At 39.6% G+C, this 23,773-nt stretch overlaps 1 protein-coding gene across 1 annotated transcript in view; it reads left to right on the forward strand.

The window, feature by feature from the left end:
* Positions 1-23,773, forward strand: part of HEPH (hephaestin) — a 112,428-nt gene that overhangs the window by 26,021 nt on the left and 62,634 nt on the right. The window contains 4 exon segments of the mRNA XM_034649026.1: positions 6,851-6,982; positions 19,243-19,454; positions 20,418-20,568; positions 22,910-23,169. Coding sequence (XP_034504917.1) covers positions 6,851-6,982; positions 19,243-19,454; positions 20,418-20,568; positions 22,910-23,169 — 755 coding nt within the window.

A 23,773-nucleotide genomic window follows, 5' to 3' on the forward strand; every position in this document is an offset into this window, starting at 1 on the left:
CATTTCTTTTTTTTTTTTTAATCAGTTTCAAAAGAATGGGCATTGATTCTTTAAGTGTTTGGTAAAATTCCACTGGGAGATCATCCAGCTCTGGACTCTTGTTTGTTGGGAGATTTTTGATTACTTATTCAATTTTTATAAAGATTTTTATTTATTTATTTGACAGAGAGAGAGAGAGCAAGAAGGCACAAGTAGGAAGAGCAGCAGGCTGAGGAAGAGGGAGAAGCAGTCTCCTCACCAAGCAGAGAGCCCAATATGGGGCTTGATCACAGGAGCTGAATGCAGACGCTTAACTGACTGAGCCATACAGTCACCCCTGATTACTGATTCAATTTCTTTGCTGGTTCCGGGTCTGTTCAGATTTTCTATTTCTTCCTGTTTCAATTTGGTAGTTTATATGTTTCTAGGAATTTATCCATTTCTTCAGATTGCCTAATTTGTTGGCATAAAATTGCTCATAATATTCTCTTATAATTGTATTTCTTCAGTGTTGGTTGTGATTTCTCCTCTTTCAATCATGATTTTTCTTTTATTTAGATCTTTTCTCTTTTTGATATGACTGGTTAGGGATTTATCAATCTTATTAATTCTTTCAGAGAACCATCTCCTAGTCTCATTAAATTGTTCTGTTATTTTTATTTCTATATCATTGATTCCTGCTCTAATCTTTATTATTTCCCTTCTTCTGCTGGATTTAGGCTTTATTTGCTGTTCTCTTTCCAGATCCTTTAGGTGTAAGTTTAGGTTGTGTATTTGAGAATTTTCTTGTTTCTTGAGAAAAGCCTGTATTGCTACATACTTGCCTTTTAGGACCACCTTTGCTGCAGCCCAATGTTTCTGAACTATCACGTTTTCATTTTCATTTGCTTCTATGTATTTTTTAAATTCTTTTTAAATTTCCTAGTTGACCCATTCATTCTTTAGTAGGATGCTCTTTAGCCTTCATGTATTTGCGTTCCTTCTAAATTTTTTCTTGTGGTTAACTTCAAGTTTTAAAGCATTGTGGTCTGAAAGTATGCACCATATAATCTCAGTCTTTTTGTACTGGTTGAAATCTGATTTGTGACTCAGTATATGATGCTCTCTTGAAAATTTTCTGTGTGAACTAGAGAAGAATGTGTATTCTGCTTCTTTAGAATGAAATGCTTTGAATATATTTGTTAAGCCCATCTGGTCCAGTGTGTCATTCAAAGCCTTTGTTTCCTTGTTGATTTTCTGCTTACATGATCTATCCATTTATGTAAGTAGGGTGTTCAAGTCCCCTACTATTATTGTACTACAATGAGTTCCTTTATGTATCCTATTGCTTTATATATTTGGGTGTTCCCAATTTGGGGGCATCAATATTTACAATTGTTAAATCTTCTTGTTGAGTAGACCCTTCTATTATGATATAATGTCCTCCTTCATCTCTTATTATAGTCTAGCTTGAAATCTAGTTTGTCTGATAAAAGGATTGCTACTCCAGCTTTCTTTTGATGTATATGAATATGATAAGTGTTTCTCCACCCCCTCACTTTCAATCTGGAGATATCTTTGGGTCTAAAATGAGTCTCTTACAACCAGTATATCGATGGGTCTTCTCCTTAGTCTTCTTTTTTTTAATCCAGTCAGATACCCTCTTTTTTTTAAGGTTATTTATTTATTTGAGAGAGAGAGAAAGAGAGAGAAAACATGCATGAGCAGGGGGAGGGGCAGAAGGAAAAGGGAGAAGCAGACTCCCCACTGAGTAGGGAGCCCAACACTGGGCTCAATCCCAGGACCCTGAGATCATGACATGAGCTGAAGGTAGATGCTTAACAGACTGAGCCACCCAGGAACCCCACCCTATGTCTTTTGATTGGAGCATTCAGTCCACTTACATTCAGAGCAATTATTGAAAGATATGAATGTAGTACTATTTTATTACATGTAAAGTTGCTGTTTCTGTAGATTATCTCTGTTCCTTTCTGGTCTTTGTTACTTTTGAGGTGTCTCTTCACTCAAAGAATCCCAGTTAATATTTCTTGCAGGGCTGGTTTAGTGTTCACAAATTCCTTTATTTATTTATTTTTCCTGGCAACTCTTTATATCTCCTTCTATTCTGAATGACAGCCTTCCTGGATAAAGTATTCTTGGCTGCATATTTTTCCCATTTAGCATGTCCAATATATCATGCTAGTCTTTCTGGCCTGGCAGGTCTCTCTGGACAAGTCTACTGCCAACCTTATGCATTTACCCTTGTAGATTAAGAATCTCTTGTCCTGAACTACTTTCCAGATTTTCTCTATCTCTGACATTTGCAAGCTTCACTCATATATTGAGGTGTTTATGCTTAACCAACTGAACCACCCAGATGCTCCTATAATCATTGTTTTAAATTCTAGTTCAGACATCTTACTTATATCTGTATTGATTAAATCGCTTTAGTGAGTGCTACCTCTTGTTCTTCCTTTTGGGGTGAATTTCTTCATTTCATCATTATGTCCCAAAAAGAATAAGAAGAGAGAGAGAAAAGACAGCAGTAGCAACAACAACCGAGAGGGAAAAAATGGAAGAAAACAAAAACAAAACAAAGTAAGAGAAAATCAAACAAGAAACAGAATAGAACAAAACAAAACAAAAAAAATAGATCTTGGGTGTATTTTGGTCTGCTTGTTAAAAGGAACTAGATTTCAAAACAGGAAAGAAAGAAAAACATATATATACAAAAACAAAATAAAATAAAATACAATGAACAAAAACCAAAAACCATGTATCTATCTACCTCTATATATGACAATAAAAAAGAATTGAAAAATTAGGTAATAGTTTAAAAAAAACCTGAAAAACTTAAGAATTTTTTAAAAAACCACAAATGCTTTATACTGTTTTCCGTGAGAGCTAAAGTTCTTAGTTCTCTAAGATCTGTAAAGTTGGTGCTAGGTAGTTGTTCCTGCGGGTCTTCTGGGGGAAGTGCCTGTTGAGCTGATTCTCAGGTGTCCTTGCAGTTGTGGAAATGTGCCTCCTTTGCCAAGGGGCCTGGCTTGGTGTAAGAGGCTCCAGATTCCACTCTGTGGTGTTGTTTTGCTCCCTGAAGCACAGATGGGTGGAATGAAAATGCTGGTGCCCCACTCTCTAGCCCCAGAGCTGAAAGTCTGTGCCTCGTGAGCACTCACAAAGAATCAATCACTCTTGTCTCCCTGGTTTCTGTCTGAACTCTGTGTTCACTCAGCCTGTGACTGAGTGTTCTTATCTGAGGCATGCAACGGAGTTTCAACTATCCAAATTTTATGGGTTTTTTCTGTGCAGATCCACTTGTTCCTCCCAGGGGAGGGAGGGGCTCTCTCTGCACTTCTGCCTTTTCCTGGGCCCCTGCCAGGAGAGCAATTGCACCACCATGCGGCAGTTCGCAGTTTATGGCAACACCAAGCTGAAAGCTGAAGCCAAGACTCCTTGTTTTCAGCCAACTTCCCCACTCTGATACCTGGGAATTCTGCCACACTCAAGCACCCCCGTTCTTCTTGTGACCCTGAGGATCCAGAGACGGCACTGTCCCACCTAGGATTCCACCCCACACTGCCACTTGAGCACCTTTAAGCCAGGGATGTCGCCCACTACAGCAGACTTTCAAAGTTCCAATTTTGCACTCTTCTGCTTATAATACTTTGGTTTAGCCTCCTTAAGCTGGCTCCTGCCCTGCTGCCATCTCCTCCAGAATATCACCCCAGATTCATGTCTCCACACCTCCTATTTTCCCAAAAGTGGTTGCTTTTATATTAGCAGAATTGCAGCATTTCTTTTCTCAGATCTCTGATTGATTTTGCAGGTGTTCAGAATGATTTGATAACTATGTAGCTGAATTCCGGGGGCTAGACAACCTTAGGGTCCCCTACTCTTCCACCCTCTGAACTCCTCCTCTCTCCATGTCTTTAACCTATTTTGAGTTAATTTTTGTATATGGTATTAAGTAGGTGTCCCGCTTCATTCTTTTGCATGTAGAAATCCAGTTTTCACAGCACCATTTGTTTAAAAGACTGTCCTCATTGAAAAAGAGAGTCTCTTTAACGAATGGTGTTAGCAAAACATCAGCTACATGCAAAAGAGGAACCAGAGCACTTTCTTACACCATACACAAAAATAAACTCGAACTGGATTAAAGACCTAAATGTGAGGCCTAAAACCATAAAAATCCTAGAGGAGAATATGGGAAGTAACCTCTTTGACATTGCCTGTAGCAACTTCTTTCTAGATATGTCTCCTCAGACAAGAGGGATAAAAGCAAAATAAACTATTGGGAATACATCAGAATAAAAAGCTTCTGCACAATGAAGCAAACAGTCAACAAAACTGAAAGGCAACCTACAGAATGAGAGAAGAAATTTGCAAATGACTTATCCAATAAAGAGTTAGTATCCAAAATATATTAAAAAACTTATACAACTCAGGGCACCTGGGTGGCTCAGCCATTAAGTGTCTGCCTTTGGCTCAGGTCATGATCCCAGGGTCCTGGGATCAAGCCCCACATTGGGCTCCCTGCTCAGCAGGAAGGCTTCTTTTCCCTCTCATACTCTTCTTGCTTGTGTTCCCTCTCTTGCTGTCTCCCTCTGTCAAATAAATTAATAAAATCTTTAAAAAGAAAAAAAGAACTTATACAACTCAACACTCAAAAAAAAAAAAACCTAAATAACTCAATAAAAAATGGGCAGAAGAAATGAATAGACATTTCTCCAAAGAAGAAATCCAGATGACAAACAGACACATGAAAAGATGCTCAACATCACTCATCATCAGGGAAAAGAAATCAAAACTACATGAGGTAACACTTCACACCTGTCAGAATGGCTGAAATCAACAACACAAGAAGCAACAAGTGTTGATGAGGATTTCGAGAAAAGGGACCCCTTTTGCACTGTTGGTGGGAATTCAAAGTGATGCAGCCACTGTGAAAAATAATATTGATTTTCCTCAAAAACTTATAAATAGAACTACCCAACAATCCAATAATCCCACTACTGGATATCTACCCAAAAATACAACACTACTAATTCAAAGGGATACACAGACCTGTAAGTTTATAGCAGCAAACTATATACAGAAGCAGCCCAAGTGTCATCAATTGAAGAGATGGTATACACACACGCACACACGCACACACACACACACACTGAAATATTATTCAGCGAGAAAAAAAGAATGAAATATTGCCATTTGCACCAACATGGTTGGAGCTAGAGAGAATAATGCTAAATGAAAAAAGCTAGTTGAAGAAAGAGAAATACCATACGATTTCACTCATATGTGGAATTAAAGAAATAAAACAAATGAGCAAAAGAAAAGGAAAAGAGAGAGAGAGAGGCAAACTACAAGACAGACTCTTAACTATAAGAAAACCAACTGACAGTTACCAGAGGGGAGGTTGATGAGGGTGGTTGGGTGAAATAAGTGATGGGGATTAAGGAGGGGGCTCCTTGTGATGAGCTCCAGATGTTGTATGGAAATGTTGAATCACTATATTGTACACCTGAAACTAACATCACACTGTAAGTTAACTACACTGTAATAAAGTAAAAATTAAAAAAAACAATTTAAAAAAACCTCCTTGCCAGTTACAATAAGATTCAGATTTTCTATTTCTTTATGCTTTAATCTTGGTAGGTTTTCTATTCTAGGACTGTCCATTTCATATAGGTTATCCAATTTGTTAGTGTACAATTTTTCATAATACTATATATATATAACCATATATATTTATATCTGAAAAATACATATATTTATATATAATATATATATTTCTGAATATATATATATTTCTGTAGAATTGGTAGTAATATCCTCCCTTTTCATTTCTGTTTTTAGTAATTTGAGTCTTCTGTCTTAGTCCATCTCACTGAGAGTTCAATTTTGCTGTTCTTTTCAGAGAACCAACTTTTAGTTTCATTGATTTTCTTTATTGTTTCTCTAGTCTATATTTTATTTAACTCTGCTCTAGTCTTTACTATTTCCTTCCTTCTTCGACCTTTGGGTTAGGTTTGTATATCTTTTCCTAATTCCTTATGTCCTAAAGTTAGGTTGTAGATTTGAGATCTTTTTTTAATGTGAATATTCATAGCTATAAATTTCTCCCTTAGCACATTTTCCATGACATCTCATGTTTTGCTATGCTATGTTTTCATTTTCATTTGCTTCTTGGACCAGAGGTGTAGCATTAGGTGTAGAAAATGAGTAGAAAACAAGCCAGAAGCACTGAACTAGTGCTTGAGCCAGCATAAATGTTCAGGGTATAGTCTTGGTATTTCTGGTCAATCTCAAAGGTGACCCAAGCTAGGTCAGAGGTCGTGGGTCATGGAACAAAGAAGACTCCAGGAATCATGCCTTAAATACCTAGTTCAGGACCTGTGCATAGATATAATAATTTTTATATGCTCAGAAATTGTTTAGGATAGAGGCAAGATCAGATATTGAGATGGATCCTACCAGGAAATGCAGCTATGGGAGGAGGGGCAATAAAAGTAGGGGAAATGCAATTGAACCTGACAGTGGGGTGGGAGAAAGCCCTGGTTTTAAGTCCTGATTCTGTTCCTAATCAGTTATTCAAATTTGGGAAGATCAATTCCACCTCTTTGAGCTGTAATTTCCTTATTTGTAAAATGAAAATATCCCCTTCCTGTATTTGATGTTTGAAGATCAAAATGAGATAATGGATTTTAAAATGCTTTTTATAACTGTAAATTACAATACACTTGGAAGGGATTATTCTTATTATTGCAAAGAGAGGATTTTTTTAAAAATCTTTTTCACCTCCCCTTTCTTCCCCTCCTTCTTATTTTGTTTCCATCCTCCCTGGTCATCTCTGTTTTTATTCCCATTGTCTCTCCTTCCCAACTTCCAGGGCCAGTGATTCGGGCTGAGGTGGGTGACACCATCCAGGTGGTCTTTTACAACCGTGCTTCCCAGCCGTTCAGTATACAGCCTCATGGAGTCTTCTATGAGAAAGACTACGAGGGAACTGTGTACAATGATGGTGAGCAAGCAGGGTTTCCAACTAATGCAAGCTGCAGGTAATAGGTAGCTCTAGAGGAAAAATAAATAGAAGAGGAAATGAGGGAGGAGACAGAATTGATTGTCCTGCATGGATGCTGTTAAATGAATCCATGATATTATAGTAAAGCAGAACTGGGTTCAATAAGAGACACATTCTCTTAAATATATTTAAATATATTCTGATTGATACTTTTTTTAAGTTGTACCATTTTTTAAAGATTTTATTTATTTATTTATTTGAGGGGGGGAAGCGCATGAGTAGGGGAGTGGCAGAGGGACAAGCAGACTCCCCACTGAGCATGGAGCCTGACATGGGGCTCAATTCCAGGACCCTGAGGTCATGACCTGAGCCAAAGTCAGATGCTTTACCGACTGAGCCACCCAAGCACCCCTGATTGACATTTTAATGATATTTGTTCTTCCAATCCATGAGCATGGAATGTCTTTCCATTTCTTTGTGTCATCTCCAATTTCTTTCCTTTGTGGTTTATAGTATTCAGAGTACAGTTCTTTCACCTCTTTGGTTAGGTTTATTTCTAGGTTCTTATTATTTTTGGTGCAATTGTAAATGGGGTTATTTTCTTAATTTCTGTTTCGGCTGTTTCATTATTAGTTTATAGAAATGCACCAGATTTCTACACATTGATTGTGTCTCCTACAACTTTTCTGAATTCATTTATCAGTTCTAGTAGCTTTTTGATGTAGTCTTTAGAGTTTTCTTTATATAGTATCTTGTCATCTGAAAATAATGAAAGTTTTACTTTGTCCTTACAAATTTGCATGCCTTTTATTTCTTTTTGTAGTCTAATTGCTGTGGCTAGGATTTCTAGTACTATGTTGATAAAAGTACTGAGAGCGGACATGCTTGTCTTCTTTCTGACCTTAGGTGTAAAGCTTTCAGTTTTTCCCCAGAGTGTGATGGTTGTTGTGGGTTTTTTCATATATGGCCTTTAGGGTTAGTATCTTGAATATATAAAGAATTTACACAACTCAACACCCAAAAAATAAATAATCCAGTTAAAAAATGAGCAGAAGGCAAGAACAGACATTTCTCCAAATAAGACATCTGGATGACCAGCAGACATATGAACAGATGCTCAACATCACTCTCCATCAGTGAAATGCAAATCAAACTGCAATGAGATATCACCTCATAACTGTCAGAATGGCTAACATTAACAACAGAAGAAACAACAGGTGTTGGCAAGGATGTGGAGAAAGTGGAACCCTCTTTCCCTCTGGCGGGAATGTAAACTGGTGCAGGCACTATGGAAAACAGTGTGGAGGTTCCTCAAAAAGTTAGAAGTAGAACTACCCTACAATTTAGTAATTTCATTACTGGGTATCTACCCTTCAAATACAAAAACACTATATAGAGTATCATGTCATCTGCAAATAGTGAAAGTTTTTTCTTCTTCATTGCTGATTTGGATGCTTTTTATTTCTTTTTGTTGTCTGATTGCTGTGGCTAGGATTTCCAGTACTATGTTAAATAATAGTGGTAAGAGTGAACATCCCTGTCTTGTTCCTGACTGTAGAGGGAAAGTCCAAATTGATGGTTGCCAGAGGGAAGGTGGGCGGCAGGATGGGGGAATAGGTGATGGGGACTAAGGGGTGCAGTTGTTGTGATGAGCACTGGGTATGGTATGTAAGTGTTGAATCACTAAACTGTACAACTAAAACTAATATTATATGTTGACTAACTAGAATTTAAATAAAAGTTTTTTAAAAACCCCAAAAGCACTAATTCAAAGGGATACACACACCCCTATGTTTATTTACAATAGCCAAATTATGGAAGAAGCCCAAGTGCCCATTGATAGATGGATGGATAAAGAAGAAGTGGTGTGTGTGTGTGTGTGTGTGTGTGTGATAGAATATTATTCAGCCATGAAAAATAATGAAATCTCGTGATTTGCACCAACATGGATGGAGCCAGAGAGTGTAATGCTAAGTGAATTAAGTCAGTTGGAGAAAGACAAATGCCACATGATTTCACCCATATGTGTAATTTAGGAAATAAAACAAAGAAGCAAAGGGAAAAAAGAAAGAGAAACTATGAAATGGATTCTTAACTATTGAAAACAAAAGGATGGTTACCAGAGGGGAGGTGGGTGGGGAGATGGGTGAAATAGATGATAGAAATCACGTGTCATGTTGAGCACCAGGTGATATATGAAATTGTCAAATTACTATATTGGACCCCTGAGTCTAATATGACACTGTATGTTAACTATACTGGCATTAAAACAAAATTAAAAATTAAAAACATACCTGATTATAAAAGTAAAATATATGTTTTATGGAAGTTGGAAAAGACATGGAAAATTATAAAATAAATATCATTCTTTTGATATACCTTCTAATGTTTTCCTGTGCTTATAAAAAACATATATATTTATATATGTGTGATAATGTGGTTTGTGCAGGTTTTTATCATATTGTTTTTACCTACCATTATATCAATTTTCTCATGCCATCGTAATACTATAAACATGCTACTGACTATAAAATACTCTATTACATGGATTTGCTATTCTTTATTTACCTTATCTTCTGTTGTTTGAACATTTAGTTTGTTTTCATTATTTTTGAATGCTGTAAATCATGTTGCAATGAATGAACACTTATGTTTTATTGTTTTATTTTTTATTATGTTATGTTAGTCACCATACAGTACATCTTTAGTTTTTGATGTACTGTTCCATGATTCATTAAATGCTTATGTTTTATTTGGATTACCACCTCAGAAGAGAATCCTAGAAATCAGATTATTGCATATTAATTTCTTGTTTTCTCTGAGAATATTAATACATGCTAATCCCAAGCCAAAAATATTCTTAAAAATACTAAAATCACTAAGGGCAAAGTTGCAGACAAATCTAGAACAAAAGAACATTTTACAAGGCAACTGGTCTAGTCTCTTCAAGAAGGCAATGCTACAGGGGAAAAAAATGGGACAACACAAAAAAACAAACCTTATCTGATCATGGTTATTAAAAAAATTAGCCGTAAGAGACATTTTGGGGCCCCTGAGTGGCTAAGTCTGCTTGTCCCTCTCCCTACCCTCTGCCTCTCCTCTATCTGTCTATCATCTATCTATCTATCTATCTATCTATCTATCATCATCTATCTATCTCACTATCAAAATGAATATGTAAAATCTTTTTTAAAAAGAGACATTCTGGAGATGATTGGAAAATTTCTTATATAGACTACACATTAAATGATATTAGGATATTTTCTTAGCTGTAGTAATGTTCTTCTGGCGATATAGGACAAGGTTACTGATGTATTTAGAAGTAAGATGTCATGGGGCGCCTGGGTGGCATAGCGGTTAAACGTCTGCCTTCGGCTCAGGGCGTGATCCCGGCGTTACGGGATCGAGCCCCACATCAGGCTCCTCCGCTATGAGCCTGTTTCTTCCTCTCCCACTCTCCCTGCTTGTGTTCCCTCTCTCACTGGCTGTCTCTATCTCTATCAAATAAATAAATAAAAAATCTTAAAAAAAAAAAGATACGGAGATGAAGATACTCCCCCTCTCAAAAAAAAAAAAAAAAAAAGAAGATGTCATCATGCTTCCAAATGGTTTAGCAAAAGCAAATAATCAAAAACTGTGTGTGTGTGTGTGTGTGTGTGTGTGTGTGTGTGTGTGTAGATATACATAGACGTAGATGCAGATAAATTAAAGATGGAAAAATGTTAACAGTCAACTCCAGTTGGTAGGATGATTATTGTACTACCTTTTAACGTTTTCTGTGTTTTTGAAAATTGTAAAAGTTGCGAATAATAAATGAATAAGAAAGGAAGTTAAAGCTATCTTAAATTATACCACCTGTTATAAATTCTTACTACAACTATCCTTTTGTGTGCTTCTTTTCACCCTTTAATGAATATTTTCTCAGAATATATTTTTAACATGTGGAATTGTTGTGTCAGAGGGTACACACATTAAATATTTTGATAACTATATCCAAGTTGCTATCTGGAAAATTTGCAGTCCCATAAACTTGGACTTGCATCAACAGTAACAGCACAGGGCAGCCATTTTCATCTTTGTGAAATGTCAGTCTTGTAGGCAGACAACACAATAACCAAAATCACCATTGCTTTGATTTGTATTAGGTTGGACATTCTTTTCAGTATTTACTGTATATCTTACTTTTTTGTGGGCCTGAACCTTCTTAAGGCTTTTGATACATTTTGTCAACATTTTTTCCTAAAGGGCTATTCTCATTTACATTTACCCTTTCTATATTTGAGTGAGAGGGGTAGGTGTCATTTGAGCTACTTCTCAACAGCATGGGTTAAAATATGTAAAATCTTGCTAAACAGACAGACAAAAAAGTTATGTAGCTATTTTCATTTGTACTTTTTTGATTTCTAATAAGTTTAAACTGTTGTTTTATTTTTTTTTAAGTTTTATTTAAATTCCAGTTAACATACTGTGTAATATTAGTTTCAGGTATGCAATATAGTGATTCAACAATTCCATACAACACCTGGTGCTCATCACAACAGGTGCACTCCTTGATCCCCATCACTTATTTCACCCATTCCCCACCCCCTCTTGTAGCTATCAGTTTGTTCTCTACAGTTAAGAGTTTTTTTCTTGGTTTGCCTCTCTCAGAATAGATAAAAATCAACAACACAAGAAACAACAGGTGTTGGTGATGACACGGAGAGAGGGGAATCTTGCACTATTGGTGGGAAGGCAAATGGTGCATCAACTCTGCAAAACAGTATGGAGGTTACTTGAAAAGTGAAAAAAATAGAACTACCATATGACCCAGCAATTGAACTAACTACTAGGTTAAAAATTTTAAAATAAAATTTTTATGCATCACTTGACCATAACTTGTGTGCATTTCAGGAATTACAGCCTTAGTGCTTGTGTTTTTCATATATATACACATTGATATGTGTTTGCATCCACTCATATATAGGTACATATAGAAAGGAGAATGTGTTCATTAATCACAACCATTCAAAGATGATACAAACTATGAAGGTGGGTAGTGACTTTCATGTCTGGAAATTTTTAAAAAGTGGTAGGCTGGTGATGGAGAGTAAGGAGGGCACGTATTGCATGGTGCACTGGGTGTTATATGCAACTAATGAATCATTGAACTTCACATCAAAAACCAGGGATGTACTGTGGTGACTAACATAATATAATAAAAAATTAAAAAAAAATAAAAAGTGGTAAGTATACAAGAGCAGATGAATGTATGTTTTCAAGTGAGGAGTATTCCAAATAAGTTTTATTTTATTTATTTATTTTTTATCATTTTATTTTTTTATTTATTTTTTTTACTTTTTTAATGATTTTTTTTATTATATTATGTTAGTCACCATACAGTACATCCCCGGATTCCGATGCAAAGTTCAATGCTTCATTAGTTGCGTATAACACCCCGTGCACCATGCATACGTGCCCTCCTTACTACCCAACACCAGTCTATCCCATTCCCTCACCCCCTCACCTCTGAAGTCTTCAGTTTGTTTCTCATAGTCCATAGTCTCTCATGTTTCATTCCCCCTTCTGATTACCCCCCTTTTCTTTATCCCTTTCTTCCCCTACCGATCATCCTAGTTCTTATGTTCCATAGATGAGAGAAATCATATGATAATTGTCTTTCTCTGCTTGACTTATTTCACTTAGCATTATCTCCTCCAGTGCCGTCCATGTTGCAGCAAATGTTGAGAATTCGTTCTTTCTGATAGCTGAGTAATATTCCATTGTATATATGGACCACAGCTTCTTAATCCAGTCATCTGTTGAAGGGCATCTCGGCTCCTTCCATGATTTGGCTATTGTGGACAATGCAGCTATGAACATTGGGGTGCATATGGCCCTTCTCTTTACTACGTCTGTATCTTTGGGGTAAACACCCAGTAGTGCAATGGCTGGGTCATAGGGTAGTTCAATTTTTAACTTTTTAAGGGACCTCCACACTGTTTTCCAGAGTGGCTGTACCAACTTGCATTCCCACCAACAATGTAGGAGGGATCCCCTTTCTCCACATCCTCTCCAACAATTGTTGTTTCTTGCCTTGTCTATCTTTGCCATTCTAACTGGCGTAAGGTGGTATCTCAGTGTGGTTTTGATTTGAATTTCCCTGATGGCTAATGATTTTGAACATTTTTTCATGTGTCTGTTAGCCATTTGTATGTCTTCATTGGAAAAGTGTCTGTTCATATCTTCTGCCCATTTTATGATTTGTTTATTTGTTTCTCGTGTATTGAGTTTGAGAAGTTCTTTGTAGATCTTGGATACCAGTCCTTTATCTGTGGTGTCCTTTGCAAATATATTCTCCCATTCCGTGGGCTGTCTCTTAGTTTTTTTGACTGTTTCCTTGGCTGTGCAGAAGCTCTTTATCCTGATAAAGTCCCATAAGTTCATTTTATCTTTTATTTCTCTTGCCTTTGGAGATGTGTCGTGAAAAAGGTTGCTCTGGCCGATGTCATAGAAGTTGTTGCCTATGTTCTCCTCTAGAATTTTGATGGATTCCTGTCTCACATTGAGGTCTTTCATCCATTTGGAGTTTATTTTTGTGTATGGTGTGAGAGAGTGGTCAAGTTTCATTCTTTTGCATGTAGCTGTCCAATTTTCCCAGCACCATTTATTGAAGAGACTGTCTTTTTTCCACCGGATGTTTTTTCCTGCTTTATCAAAGATTAGTTGCCCAAAGAGCCGAGGGTCCATTTCTGGGTTCTCTATTCTGTTCCATTGGTCGATGTGTCTGTTTTTGTGCCAGTACCATGCTGTCTTTGTGATCACAGCTTTGTAGTACAGCTCGAAATCCGGCATTGTGATGCCCCCAGCTTTGTTTTTCCTTTTCAACAGTTCCTTGGAGATTCGGGGCCTTTTCTGGTTCCATACAAATTTAAGGACTATTTGTTCCAGTTCTTTGAAAAATGTCCTCGGTATTTTGATCGGGATAGCATTGAAAGTGTAGATTGCTCTGGGTAGTATGGACATTTTAACTATGTTAATTCTTCCAATCCATGAGCATGGAATATTTTTCCATCTTTTTATGTCTTCCTCAATATCTTTCAAAAGTGATCTATAGTTTCTAGCATATAGGTCCTTTACGTCTCTGGTTAAGTTAATTCCAAGGTAACGCATGGTTTTTGGTGTTATTGTAAATGGGATGGATTCCCTAATTTCTCTTTCTTCAGTCTCGTTATTCGTGTATAGAAATGCAACTGATTTCTGGGCATTGATTTTGTATCCTGCCACCTTACTGAATTGTTCTATAACTTCTAATAGTTTGGGAGTGGATTCCTTTGGGTTTTCCATATAGAGTATCATGTCATCTGCAAAGAGAGACAGTTTGACTTCTTCTTTGCCGATTTGGATACCTTTGATCCCTTTTTGTCTTCTGATTGCTGTTGCAAGGACTTCTAGTACTATGTTGAATAATAGTGGCGAGAGTGGGCATCCTTGTCGTGTTCCTGATCTTAAGGGAAAGGCTTCCAGCTTTTCCCCATTGAGAATAATGCTTGCAGTAGGCTTTTCATAGATGGCTTTTATGAGATTGAGAAATGTACCCTCTATTCCTACACTCTGAAGGGTTTTAATCAGGAAAGGATGCTGTATTTTGTCAAATGCTTTTTCTGCATCAATTGAGAGGATCATATGGTTCTTGAGTCTTTTCTTGTTGATATGATGTATCACATTGATTGATTTGCGAGTGTTGAACCATGCTTGCATCCCAGGTATGAATCCCACTTGGTCATGATGGATAATCCTTTTAATGTACTGTTGGATTCTATTAGCAAGGATCTTGTTGAGGATTTTGGCATCCATATTCATTAGAGAAATCGGTCTGTAATTCTCCTTTTTGAGGGGGTCTTTGCCTGGTTTGGGGATCAAGGTAATATTAGCCTCATAGAATGAGTTTGGTAGCTTTCCTTCTGTTTCTATTTTTTGAAATAGCTTTAGGAGAATAGGTATTATTTCTTCTTTGAATGTTTGGTAGAATTCCCCAGGAAAACCGTCTGGGCCTGGAGTTTTATTATTTGGAAGGTTGTTTATCACTGACTCAATTTCTTCATAGTTAATTGGCCTATTTAAGAAATCTATTTCTTCCTGTTTCAGTCTTGGTAGTTTATAGGTTTCCAGGAAGGCCTCCATCTCTTCCAGATTGTTTAGTTTTTTGGCATATAGCTGTTGATAAAAGTTTCTAATAATCCTTGCAATTTCAATGGTGCTGGTCGTGACCTCTCCCTTTTCAGTCATAATTTTAATAATCTCAGTCCTTTCTCTTTGTTTTTGGACAAGTTTTGCCAGTGGTCTATCAATTTTATGGATTCTCTCAAAGAACCAGCTTCTAGTCCTGTTGATCTGCTCTACTGTGGTTCTGGTCTCTAATTCATTGATTTCTGCTCTAATCTTGGTCAACTCCTTCCTTGTCAGTGGGTTAGGCCTGTCCCTCTGTTGCTGTTCCAGTTTCTTGAGGTGAGAATATAGAAACTGCATTTTAGATTTTTCTATTCTTTTGAGTGAGGCTTGGATGGCTATGTATTTCCCCCTTAGGACTGCCTTTGCAGTATCCCATAGGTTTTGGACCGTTGTGTATTCATTCTCGTTGGTCTCCATAAATTGTTTAATTTGTTTTTTGATTTCCTGGTTTATCGAGTCATTCTTGAGCAGGATGGTTCTTAGCCTCCAAGTGTTTGAGTTTCTTCCAGGTTTTTCCTTGTGGTTGAGTTCCAATTTCAGAGCGTTGTGGTCTGAGAATATGCAGGGGATAATTTCAATCTTTTGGTATTGGCTGAGACCTGTTTTGTGTCCCAGAGCATGATCTATTCTTGAGAATGTTCCATGGGCATTTGAATAGAATGAGTATTCTTTGGTTCTGGGGTGTAGTGTTCTATATATATCTATGAGGTCCAACTCGTCGAGTATGGCATTCAAAGCCTTTGATTCTTTGCTTAGTTTTTGCCAGGGTGTTCTGTCTATTTCTGATAGTGGGGTGTTGAGGTCCCCTACTATTACTGTGTTCTTATCTATATGTCTCTTTATTTTGGTTAAGAGTTGGCTTGTGTATCTTGCTGCTCCCCTGTTGGGGGCATATATATTAATAATTGTCATATCCACTTGTTGAATACTTCCTTTAAGAATAATATAGTGCCCTTCTGTATCTCTCTCTATGGCCTCTAGTTTAAAATCCAGTCTATCTGATATGAGAATTGCTACTCCAGCTTTCTTTTGAGGTCCATTTGCGTGGAAGATGGTACTCCATCCCCTTACTCTAAGTCTGAATGCATCTTTGGGTTCAAAATGAGTCTCTTGTAGACAGCAAATGGATGGGTCATGTCTTTTTATCCAATCTGCAACCCTGTGGCGTTTTATGGGAGAGTTTAAGCCATTTAGATTGATAGAGATTATTGACAGATATGATTTTAATGATGCCATTTCTCTTTAAAGTCTTTGTATCGGTTGTGACTTGCTGCTCTGTATCACTCTTGGGGCCTTTTTACCTTTATAGAGCCCCCCTTAATATCTCCTGTAGGGCTGGTTTCGTGGTTACGAAATTGGTTAATGATTGGCGATTTTGGAACGTCTTTATTTCTCCATCAATTCTGAATGACAGCTTTGCTGGATAAAGGATCCTTGGCTGCATGTTTTTCTCTGAAAGAGCTTTAAAAATGCCCCCCCAAGCCTTTCTCTAATTCCAGGTCTCTGTAGACAGGTCTGACGTAATCCTGATAGCTTTGCCTTGGTACGGGAGAAATTTCTTTGCCCTGGCCGCTTTCAATACTGTATCCTTGGATCTAATATTTGCGAATTGCACTATGACATGCCGTGGCGTAGGTTTGTCCTGGTTGAGCTTGGATGGGGTCCTCTCTGCCTCTTGGACACGAATGCTTGTTTCCCTTGCTAGATTAGGGAAGTTTTCAGCTACAATTTGTTCAAATATCTCTTCTAGACCTCTGTTTTTCTCCACCCCTTCAGGGATGCCGATGATTCTGACATTGGATCGTTTCATAGAGTCAGTAATCTCCCGTAATCTACATTCGTGGGCGTGGATTTTTTTAAGACCAGCTTCTATTTTCGTTTTTTCTTCTACTAACCCATCCTCCAATTCGCTAACGCGTTCCTCTGCCTCGGTGACCCTGGCCGTCAGAGCCTCTAGTTTTGACTGCATTTGGCTCATAGAATTTTTAATTTCTGTCAGATTCGCTCTCATTTCTGCCCTTAGGGATTCTATATTCTCAGCAACGTTTTCTCTGATACTTTTTTCAAGTCTACTCATCATCTTGATCATTGTTGCTCTGAATTCCATTTCTGATAATTTGGATACATCCATATGTATTGATTCCGTGGCCGAGGCCAATTCTGTGGCAGAGGCCACAGACTCATTATCTTTTCTTTGCTGGGGGGGACTTCTCCTTCTCGTCATTCTGATGAAGAGAGATTGCAGGGTTGTCCAGAGCCCAAGTGTTGACTGGGACCCAGGCCGTGCGCCCTTGTTTTGTAGAGATCTTAGGGATGTGGGCTTCTTCCTTAAAGAGTTTATTTATTTATTTGAGAGAGAGAGAGACAGTCAGCAAGAAAGGGAACCCAAGCAGAGGAGTGGGAGAGGAAGAAGCAGGCTCCCGGTGGAGAAACCCGATGAGGGACTCCTTTCCGGAACGTTGTGATCACACCCTAATCTGAAGACAGGTGCTTGGTGACTGCACCACTCAGGCGCTCTGGGTTGTGGGCTTCTTGATTTTTCAGCCTGCCTTCTGGGGGAGGGGCCTGCCTGCTGGTACTCAGAGAACCCTGTTTGGGTAGAGTCTCCGTGTCCCTTGCGTGGGGGGATGTGTATGGGCACCCTGTGAGACGGTATTTCCGGGCTTTTGTTCTCTGGCATCTTTCCCTGGCGGTTTGCTATGCTTCTTCTGAGAGAGCAGCAGCGGCTGAATTTCAGCCTCTGTCTCAGAACAGAGGGATCGCAGATCGTTCTCCACTGATGTTCCGGCCACTTTAACTCTGTTTCTGTTGGTGCTGCTCAACCCCGCAGCATCCCGGGCTGTGCACCCCACACCCGGCGTCCCAGCCCTCACTTCCAGGGCTGGCGCGTCTCTGTCCTTTGTGTTTCCAACCCCGCCAGCTGCCAGTCGCCAGCCGCCCCGCACGGGCTCCCGGAGCTCCCCGTCTCAGTCTGGTGTCTCGTGTCTCGCGGGTGCTGACCGCGAGTCTGCCTGCTCCCCCGTGCAGGTGGCCCTCCAGCCGCCAGCCGCCAGCCGCCCCGCGCACACTCCCGGAGCTCCCGGTCTCAGCCTCGATCCAGTGAGCACACCGGAGCTCCGTGAGATGCTTGGTGGCGCATGCTCCCGGCTCACGGACTCAGTCTGCTGTTTCCAGAGTGCGGGTCCGCGGTCCACCCGCTCCCCGGTGCAGGTGGCCTGCCAGCCGCCCTGCGCGCGTGCTCCTGGAGCTCGCGTTCTAAGTCTGCTGTCTCGCGGGTGCCGTCCGCGAGTCCGCCTGCTCCCCCGTGCAGGTGGCCCGCCAACCACCAGCCGTCCCGCGTGCGCTCCCGGAGCTCCCTTCTCAGTCTGCTGTTTCAAGGGGTCCGCGGTCTGTCCGCTCCCCCGTGTAGGTGGCTACCGCTTCCCGGCGCCCTGACACGGCGGCTCCCTCCCCCTTCTGTTTAGCTTCCGATATCTGTTTGCGGTTTCACGGCTCCCCACTTCGTACCTCGATACTCAGCGCTGGAGATGTTCATTTTGTAGAGATCCAGATGTATCTTCCTGCATCTCAGGCTGATTCCGTGGATGTTCCTGCTGATCTGGTACCTATCCAGCTCAACTCAGGGGACTGGCTGAAAAAGGGGTCCCCTACTCCTCCGCCATCTTAACCTCCTTCCCCTCCAAATAAGTTTTAAAGGCCCTTTTAATCTGTAGGTCCTTTGAGCTTAGAAAACTGAAACCTTGGAAGTTTAAATTTCCCAGTTGATATAACAACTTTTTTCTTTATGTTATGTTAGTCACCATAACAGTACATCATTGGTTTTTGATGTAGTGTTCCATGATTCGTTGTTTGCATATAACAACTATTGTCAGAACCAGAAAATAACTACAGTCTCTTCACTCCTATCCAGGATCCTTTTTACTATTCTATATTGCATATTGATGCTGTTCCAAAATGCCTTGTAGCTTATAATATTTACCCCACTGTTTGGAGCTGATGATTCTCACTCTAGCTAATGTGATAATGAGTCCTATTTTTTCCCCCTGCAGGCTCATCCTACCCTGGCTTGGTAGCCAAGCCTTTTGAAAAAGTAACATACCGCTGGACAGTCCCCTCCCATGCTGGCCCTACTGCTCAGGATCCTGCCTGTCTCACCTGGATGTACTTCTCTGCTGCAGATCCCATAAGAGATACAAATTCTGGTCTGGTGGGCCCCCTGTTGGTGTGTAAGACTGGTGCCTTGGGTGCAGATGGCAAACAGGTATTACCAAGGTTTTTGGTTGGAAAGCCTGCTGGGAGGAAGATAAGGCTGTGTTGCTAACTTGGAGTTGAAAGTGGTACTGGGTTCTAGTGATATGGGAATAGAAAAAAAAAATAACCAAGCTATCCAATGAGAAATTAATAGTTGGTGACCCCACGCTATTTTGCATGCTATTCTTTCACTCATAAACAGTCTCCATTCCTATTCTAGTCTCTATTCCTTTTGTATCCTCTCATCATCTCTTCATATTTTTAAGCCTTGGTGTTCCCTAACACTTGATCCTAATTCTTAAATCTCTTTTAATATTTGTTTGTGTTCTTTCATGCCCAGTTCACCATTCTAGCTGTATATTACTTAACCTCTCTTTGCCTCAGTTTCTTCATCTGTAGTAAAGGGTTAAAAATGAAAGAAGGTATCTTGGGTTTCTATGAGGATTAATTAAAATAATCCATATGAAATGCTTATCACAGTGTCTGGATTACATAGTAAACACTCAGTAAATGTTAGAAGTAATAGTAATAATAATAGTGATAATAAATGATAATAAAAATAACAATACATTAATAACAATTAAATATCCTTTTCTCTTATTTTCTAATCCCCTCTGACTAGAGTCCTTTCCTGATCTGTTAACCACCTTTCTCCACTCCTTTACCCAGGTGACTCCAAGCTCTCTTCTATCACTCTCTTCTCCATAATCTCCATCTTGTGCTTCTTCCCTGTCCCCTTTCATACATTCTTCCCCTCCCGTCTTTTCATTTTGTTCTAACCTCTTTCAAACACCTTCAATTTGAAATTACCTGAGGAAAAACTGCCTAGCAACAACTACAGTTCTAGGCAGGAGGTATGGGCTTGTCTCTGTCTGGAAAAAGAAATGGGAAAGAATCAGGGCTCACTGGGTCTGGAGTTGTACACCCCACAACTGCTAAAACCATTGTCATTCTTTCTTCCACTGACCTACAGAAAGGGGTGGATAAGGAGTTTTTTCTCCTTTTTACTGTGTTGGATGAAAACAAGAGCTGGTACAGCAATGCCAATCAAGCAGCTGCTATGTTGGATTCCCGACTGCTCTCAGAGGATGTCAAGGGTTTCCAGGACTCCAATCAGATGCATGGTATGGGGAGTGCTTTTTTCCTGAGCTACAATTGAGAGGTTACAAGTAAAAATCTAACCTAAACTTAATCATGTTCCCATTCTTGAAAGCACTGATCCCATTGGTCAGCTCTACCCAAGACATGAACTAGATCGAAGAATTAAATCTAAGGCAACAAATCTTGTATTTAGCACTTGATTGTGCTGTGTCCTGTGTTACACAGTATGGGGGGCACTAGAAAAATGTGCTGTGAAATGAGGACTGCAAACAAGGAATCCACTAGGGAGTTAGGAGAGAAAGCTGGAATGATACATTTCCAGTCTTATCTTCTTCTCCTTTATTGACTACCCATGTTCCTCATCTCCATACTCCAGCCAAACAGGGCTATTTTTCACTATATAGGCATACCTTGTGCTTTTCTGATTTCATGGCTTTACAATGCTTTGCCCTCCAGTTGAAATGATTCTCCTTACATTTTTGCCCTTGGCCTGTGGAAATTTTTTCCAGTCTCTAAGGTCCAACTCAAAAGCTACTTCATCCATGTAACCATTTCTTTTAATCATCCAATCCCAGGATGATGACACTCTCTTATGAACTACTATTGCATTTTATCAGATTATTTTAATAGCATGTTCTATATAGTTACTTGTTACATGGCTTTTGACCTGCTAAAGTGTAGCTTCCTTAAAGGTGAGTTTTGTTTTTTGCTTATCTCAGTATTATTTACACTTTCTAATAAATAGTAAATGTTTATTGAACAAGTGAACTACCAATTAATGAGTAGGCATGTAAGTGGATGAGTGAGTGAATGGGAAGACATTGTCCCATTTTGCAAAGAGTTCCCAGCATTTGCAATGAAATGAGACTAATAACACACATGAAATAATTATAGAACAATCCAAGATCAAGTATAATTAAATGCCAAATTGTGTGAAACAGCCTTCAAGTGACATGGAGGTCAAAGAAGGAGAACATTAATGAGGGACAATTCAATTAAAGGATTTCTGGAAGAAGGGAACGCTTGAGCTGGGGTTTGAAGGCTAAATAAGTTTGCAATTAGACATTACAGGAAAAAGAAGCAGAATCAGGAGATTAGCAATGCTATCATCAGCATCTAGGGTAATTACCAGGTAGGGTTGCTTATTAAAGGTGGTTCCAGTGGATGTGGGAACATTGAAAAGGGGTCAGTTTTTAGCAGGCCTCCCTGTATTTTCAAGAGGAGTACGAAAGATGGGAGGGAGTCATGAATGAGTGTTTGTCTTATGACTCCATCTCTTGGTTCTCATCACCAGTCAGTTATATCAGCTGGAAAAAGTAAACCAATCCTGTGAACCACGTTCATTTCAATTTGAACTTATGGAGCACCTGAGTAGTACCAGGCAACATTCAGGTGATTGGGCAGTCACACTGATACATAAAAAATAATGTGATTCCTGCTAGGTCAATCTAGTGTGGGAGATAGACTTGTAAGTAAATCATTGGACTCTGTTGTAAGTGATATGGAAGAATTTTTGTGTGTGGGCAGAAGTTTCACAGAAATGAGAGAGAGAGAGAACTATGCTTCACAGGGGAGGTGACATTTGAACTGGGGCATGATGGATGAGTAATAGTTTTCTGTAGAGAGACCAGAGGGAAAATTTATTCCAGGCAGAGGAAACAACATGTGAAGACTCAATATGTGTTTTGTAAACACCAGCATGTTTAAAGCCTTGGGAATGCAAACACAAATAGAACTCACAGCAGTGGCATCTACCTGTGTGTGAGGGGAGTGGGAGGATAGACTGCAGGCAGGGGTGCCAGGGAGAGGGCTTTAGCAGAAGTTCAAGCCAGAAATGATGAGGGACAGAACCTGGGCAGTAACAGTGAAGAAAAGAAACAGATTGAAAGATGAATATGGAAACTTGGGGGAACCCCAGTACTTTATGGAAGGATGAAGAACAAGAACAAGATGAAGGAGGAGCAATCAGAAAGGATGTAAGAGAACCAGGGAAGTGTGGTGTTATAGAAGCCAAGGGAGGAGAATTTCAAGGGTGTGGGAATAATAGAGGTTGGTACACTTGTGTATGCATATGTGTAAAGAGTCTGGTAGTGGGAAGAAGTTCAGTTTCAGAAGAATTTGAAGTGTGGTAGAGGAGGGGCAGGAGATGAGGTTAGAAAGGTGAGTTGGACCCTCATCCCAAAGAGGCAGATTTCTTAAGTACAACTAAAGTGGCTTAGGGACGAAAGCAGAAGTGTTCAGGGTGACTCAGAAATTTCAAGTTGTGTGAAACCATAGTACAGAGCTGATGGTATGCTGCTGGCCAGTGCCTGAGTAGTCTGGTCTCAACTTCCTGTCCTGTCTTGTGTGTGTTTTTTTTTCCAGCCATTAATGGGTTTCTGTTCTCTAACCTGCCTAGCCTGGACATGTGTAAGGGTGACACAGTGGCCTGGCACCTGCTTGGCCTTGGCACAGAGACTGACGTGCATGGGGTCATGTTCCAAGGCAATACTGTGAAGCTTCAGGGCATGAGGAAGAGTGCAGCCATGCTCTTTCCTCATACCTTTGTCATGGCCATCATGCAGCCTGACAACTCTGGTAAGTGCCTTAACAGCTGGCCCCAAGCTGAGACTCTGTTGGGCATGGTGCTGGATGAGGGGGGCTGGTGAAAAGAAAAGAAGACATGCTGAGGGTACACAGGAAGTTTTCAAAACACTCTTGTCTTCTCTATCCTCAATGTGCACTCCGTGTTCTGGTTATTTGGATTTTTCTCTTAGCTTCAGACAGAAAGTAAAGAGCTAAGGGAGATCCTTTCTGGAACAACAGGAAAGAAATAGGGATGTTGCCCAGCATCAGGGCAATTCTCATATAGATAGAGGGTGGACTTGCCTGTGTAGTCCCATGGCTATATAGAGATTTTATAGATTCAGTCCTTGCATTGGGAGGGAGGTCCAGGAGATATACCTATAAGAGCTTTCAACTCTGATATTCTTTGATAATTTCTGCAAACTTCTGTTGGGAGTGGGGTGGGGTGTGCTGTGACAGTTTCAGCCCAGGAGTCAGAGCATAAAAACTTTTAGTCCAAGCTCTTTCATTAATTTGCCATTTAATTTTGGTCTAACAAACCCCCACTCTGACTGTATTTCTTCCTTCTTTTCTTTCTCCATCCCATCCCCTACTTCCCTCTCTCTCCTTCTTTTCCTATCTTCCCCTTTCCTCCCTACTTTCTTTCCTTTCTTTCCCTGCCTC

Source organism: Ailuropoda melanoleuca, chromosome X (genome assembly GCF_002007445.2).
Source record: "Ailuropoda melanoleuca isolate Jingjing chromosome X, ASM200744v2, whole genome shotgun sequence".
NCBI classification, from domain to species: domain Eukaryota; kingdom Metazoa; phylum Chordata; class Mammalia; order Carnivora; family Ursidae; genus Ailuropoda; species Ailuropoda melanoleuca.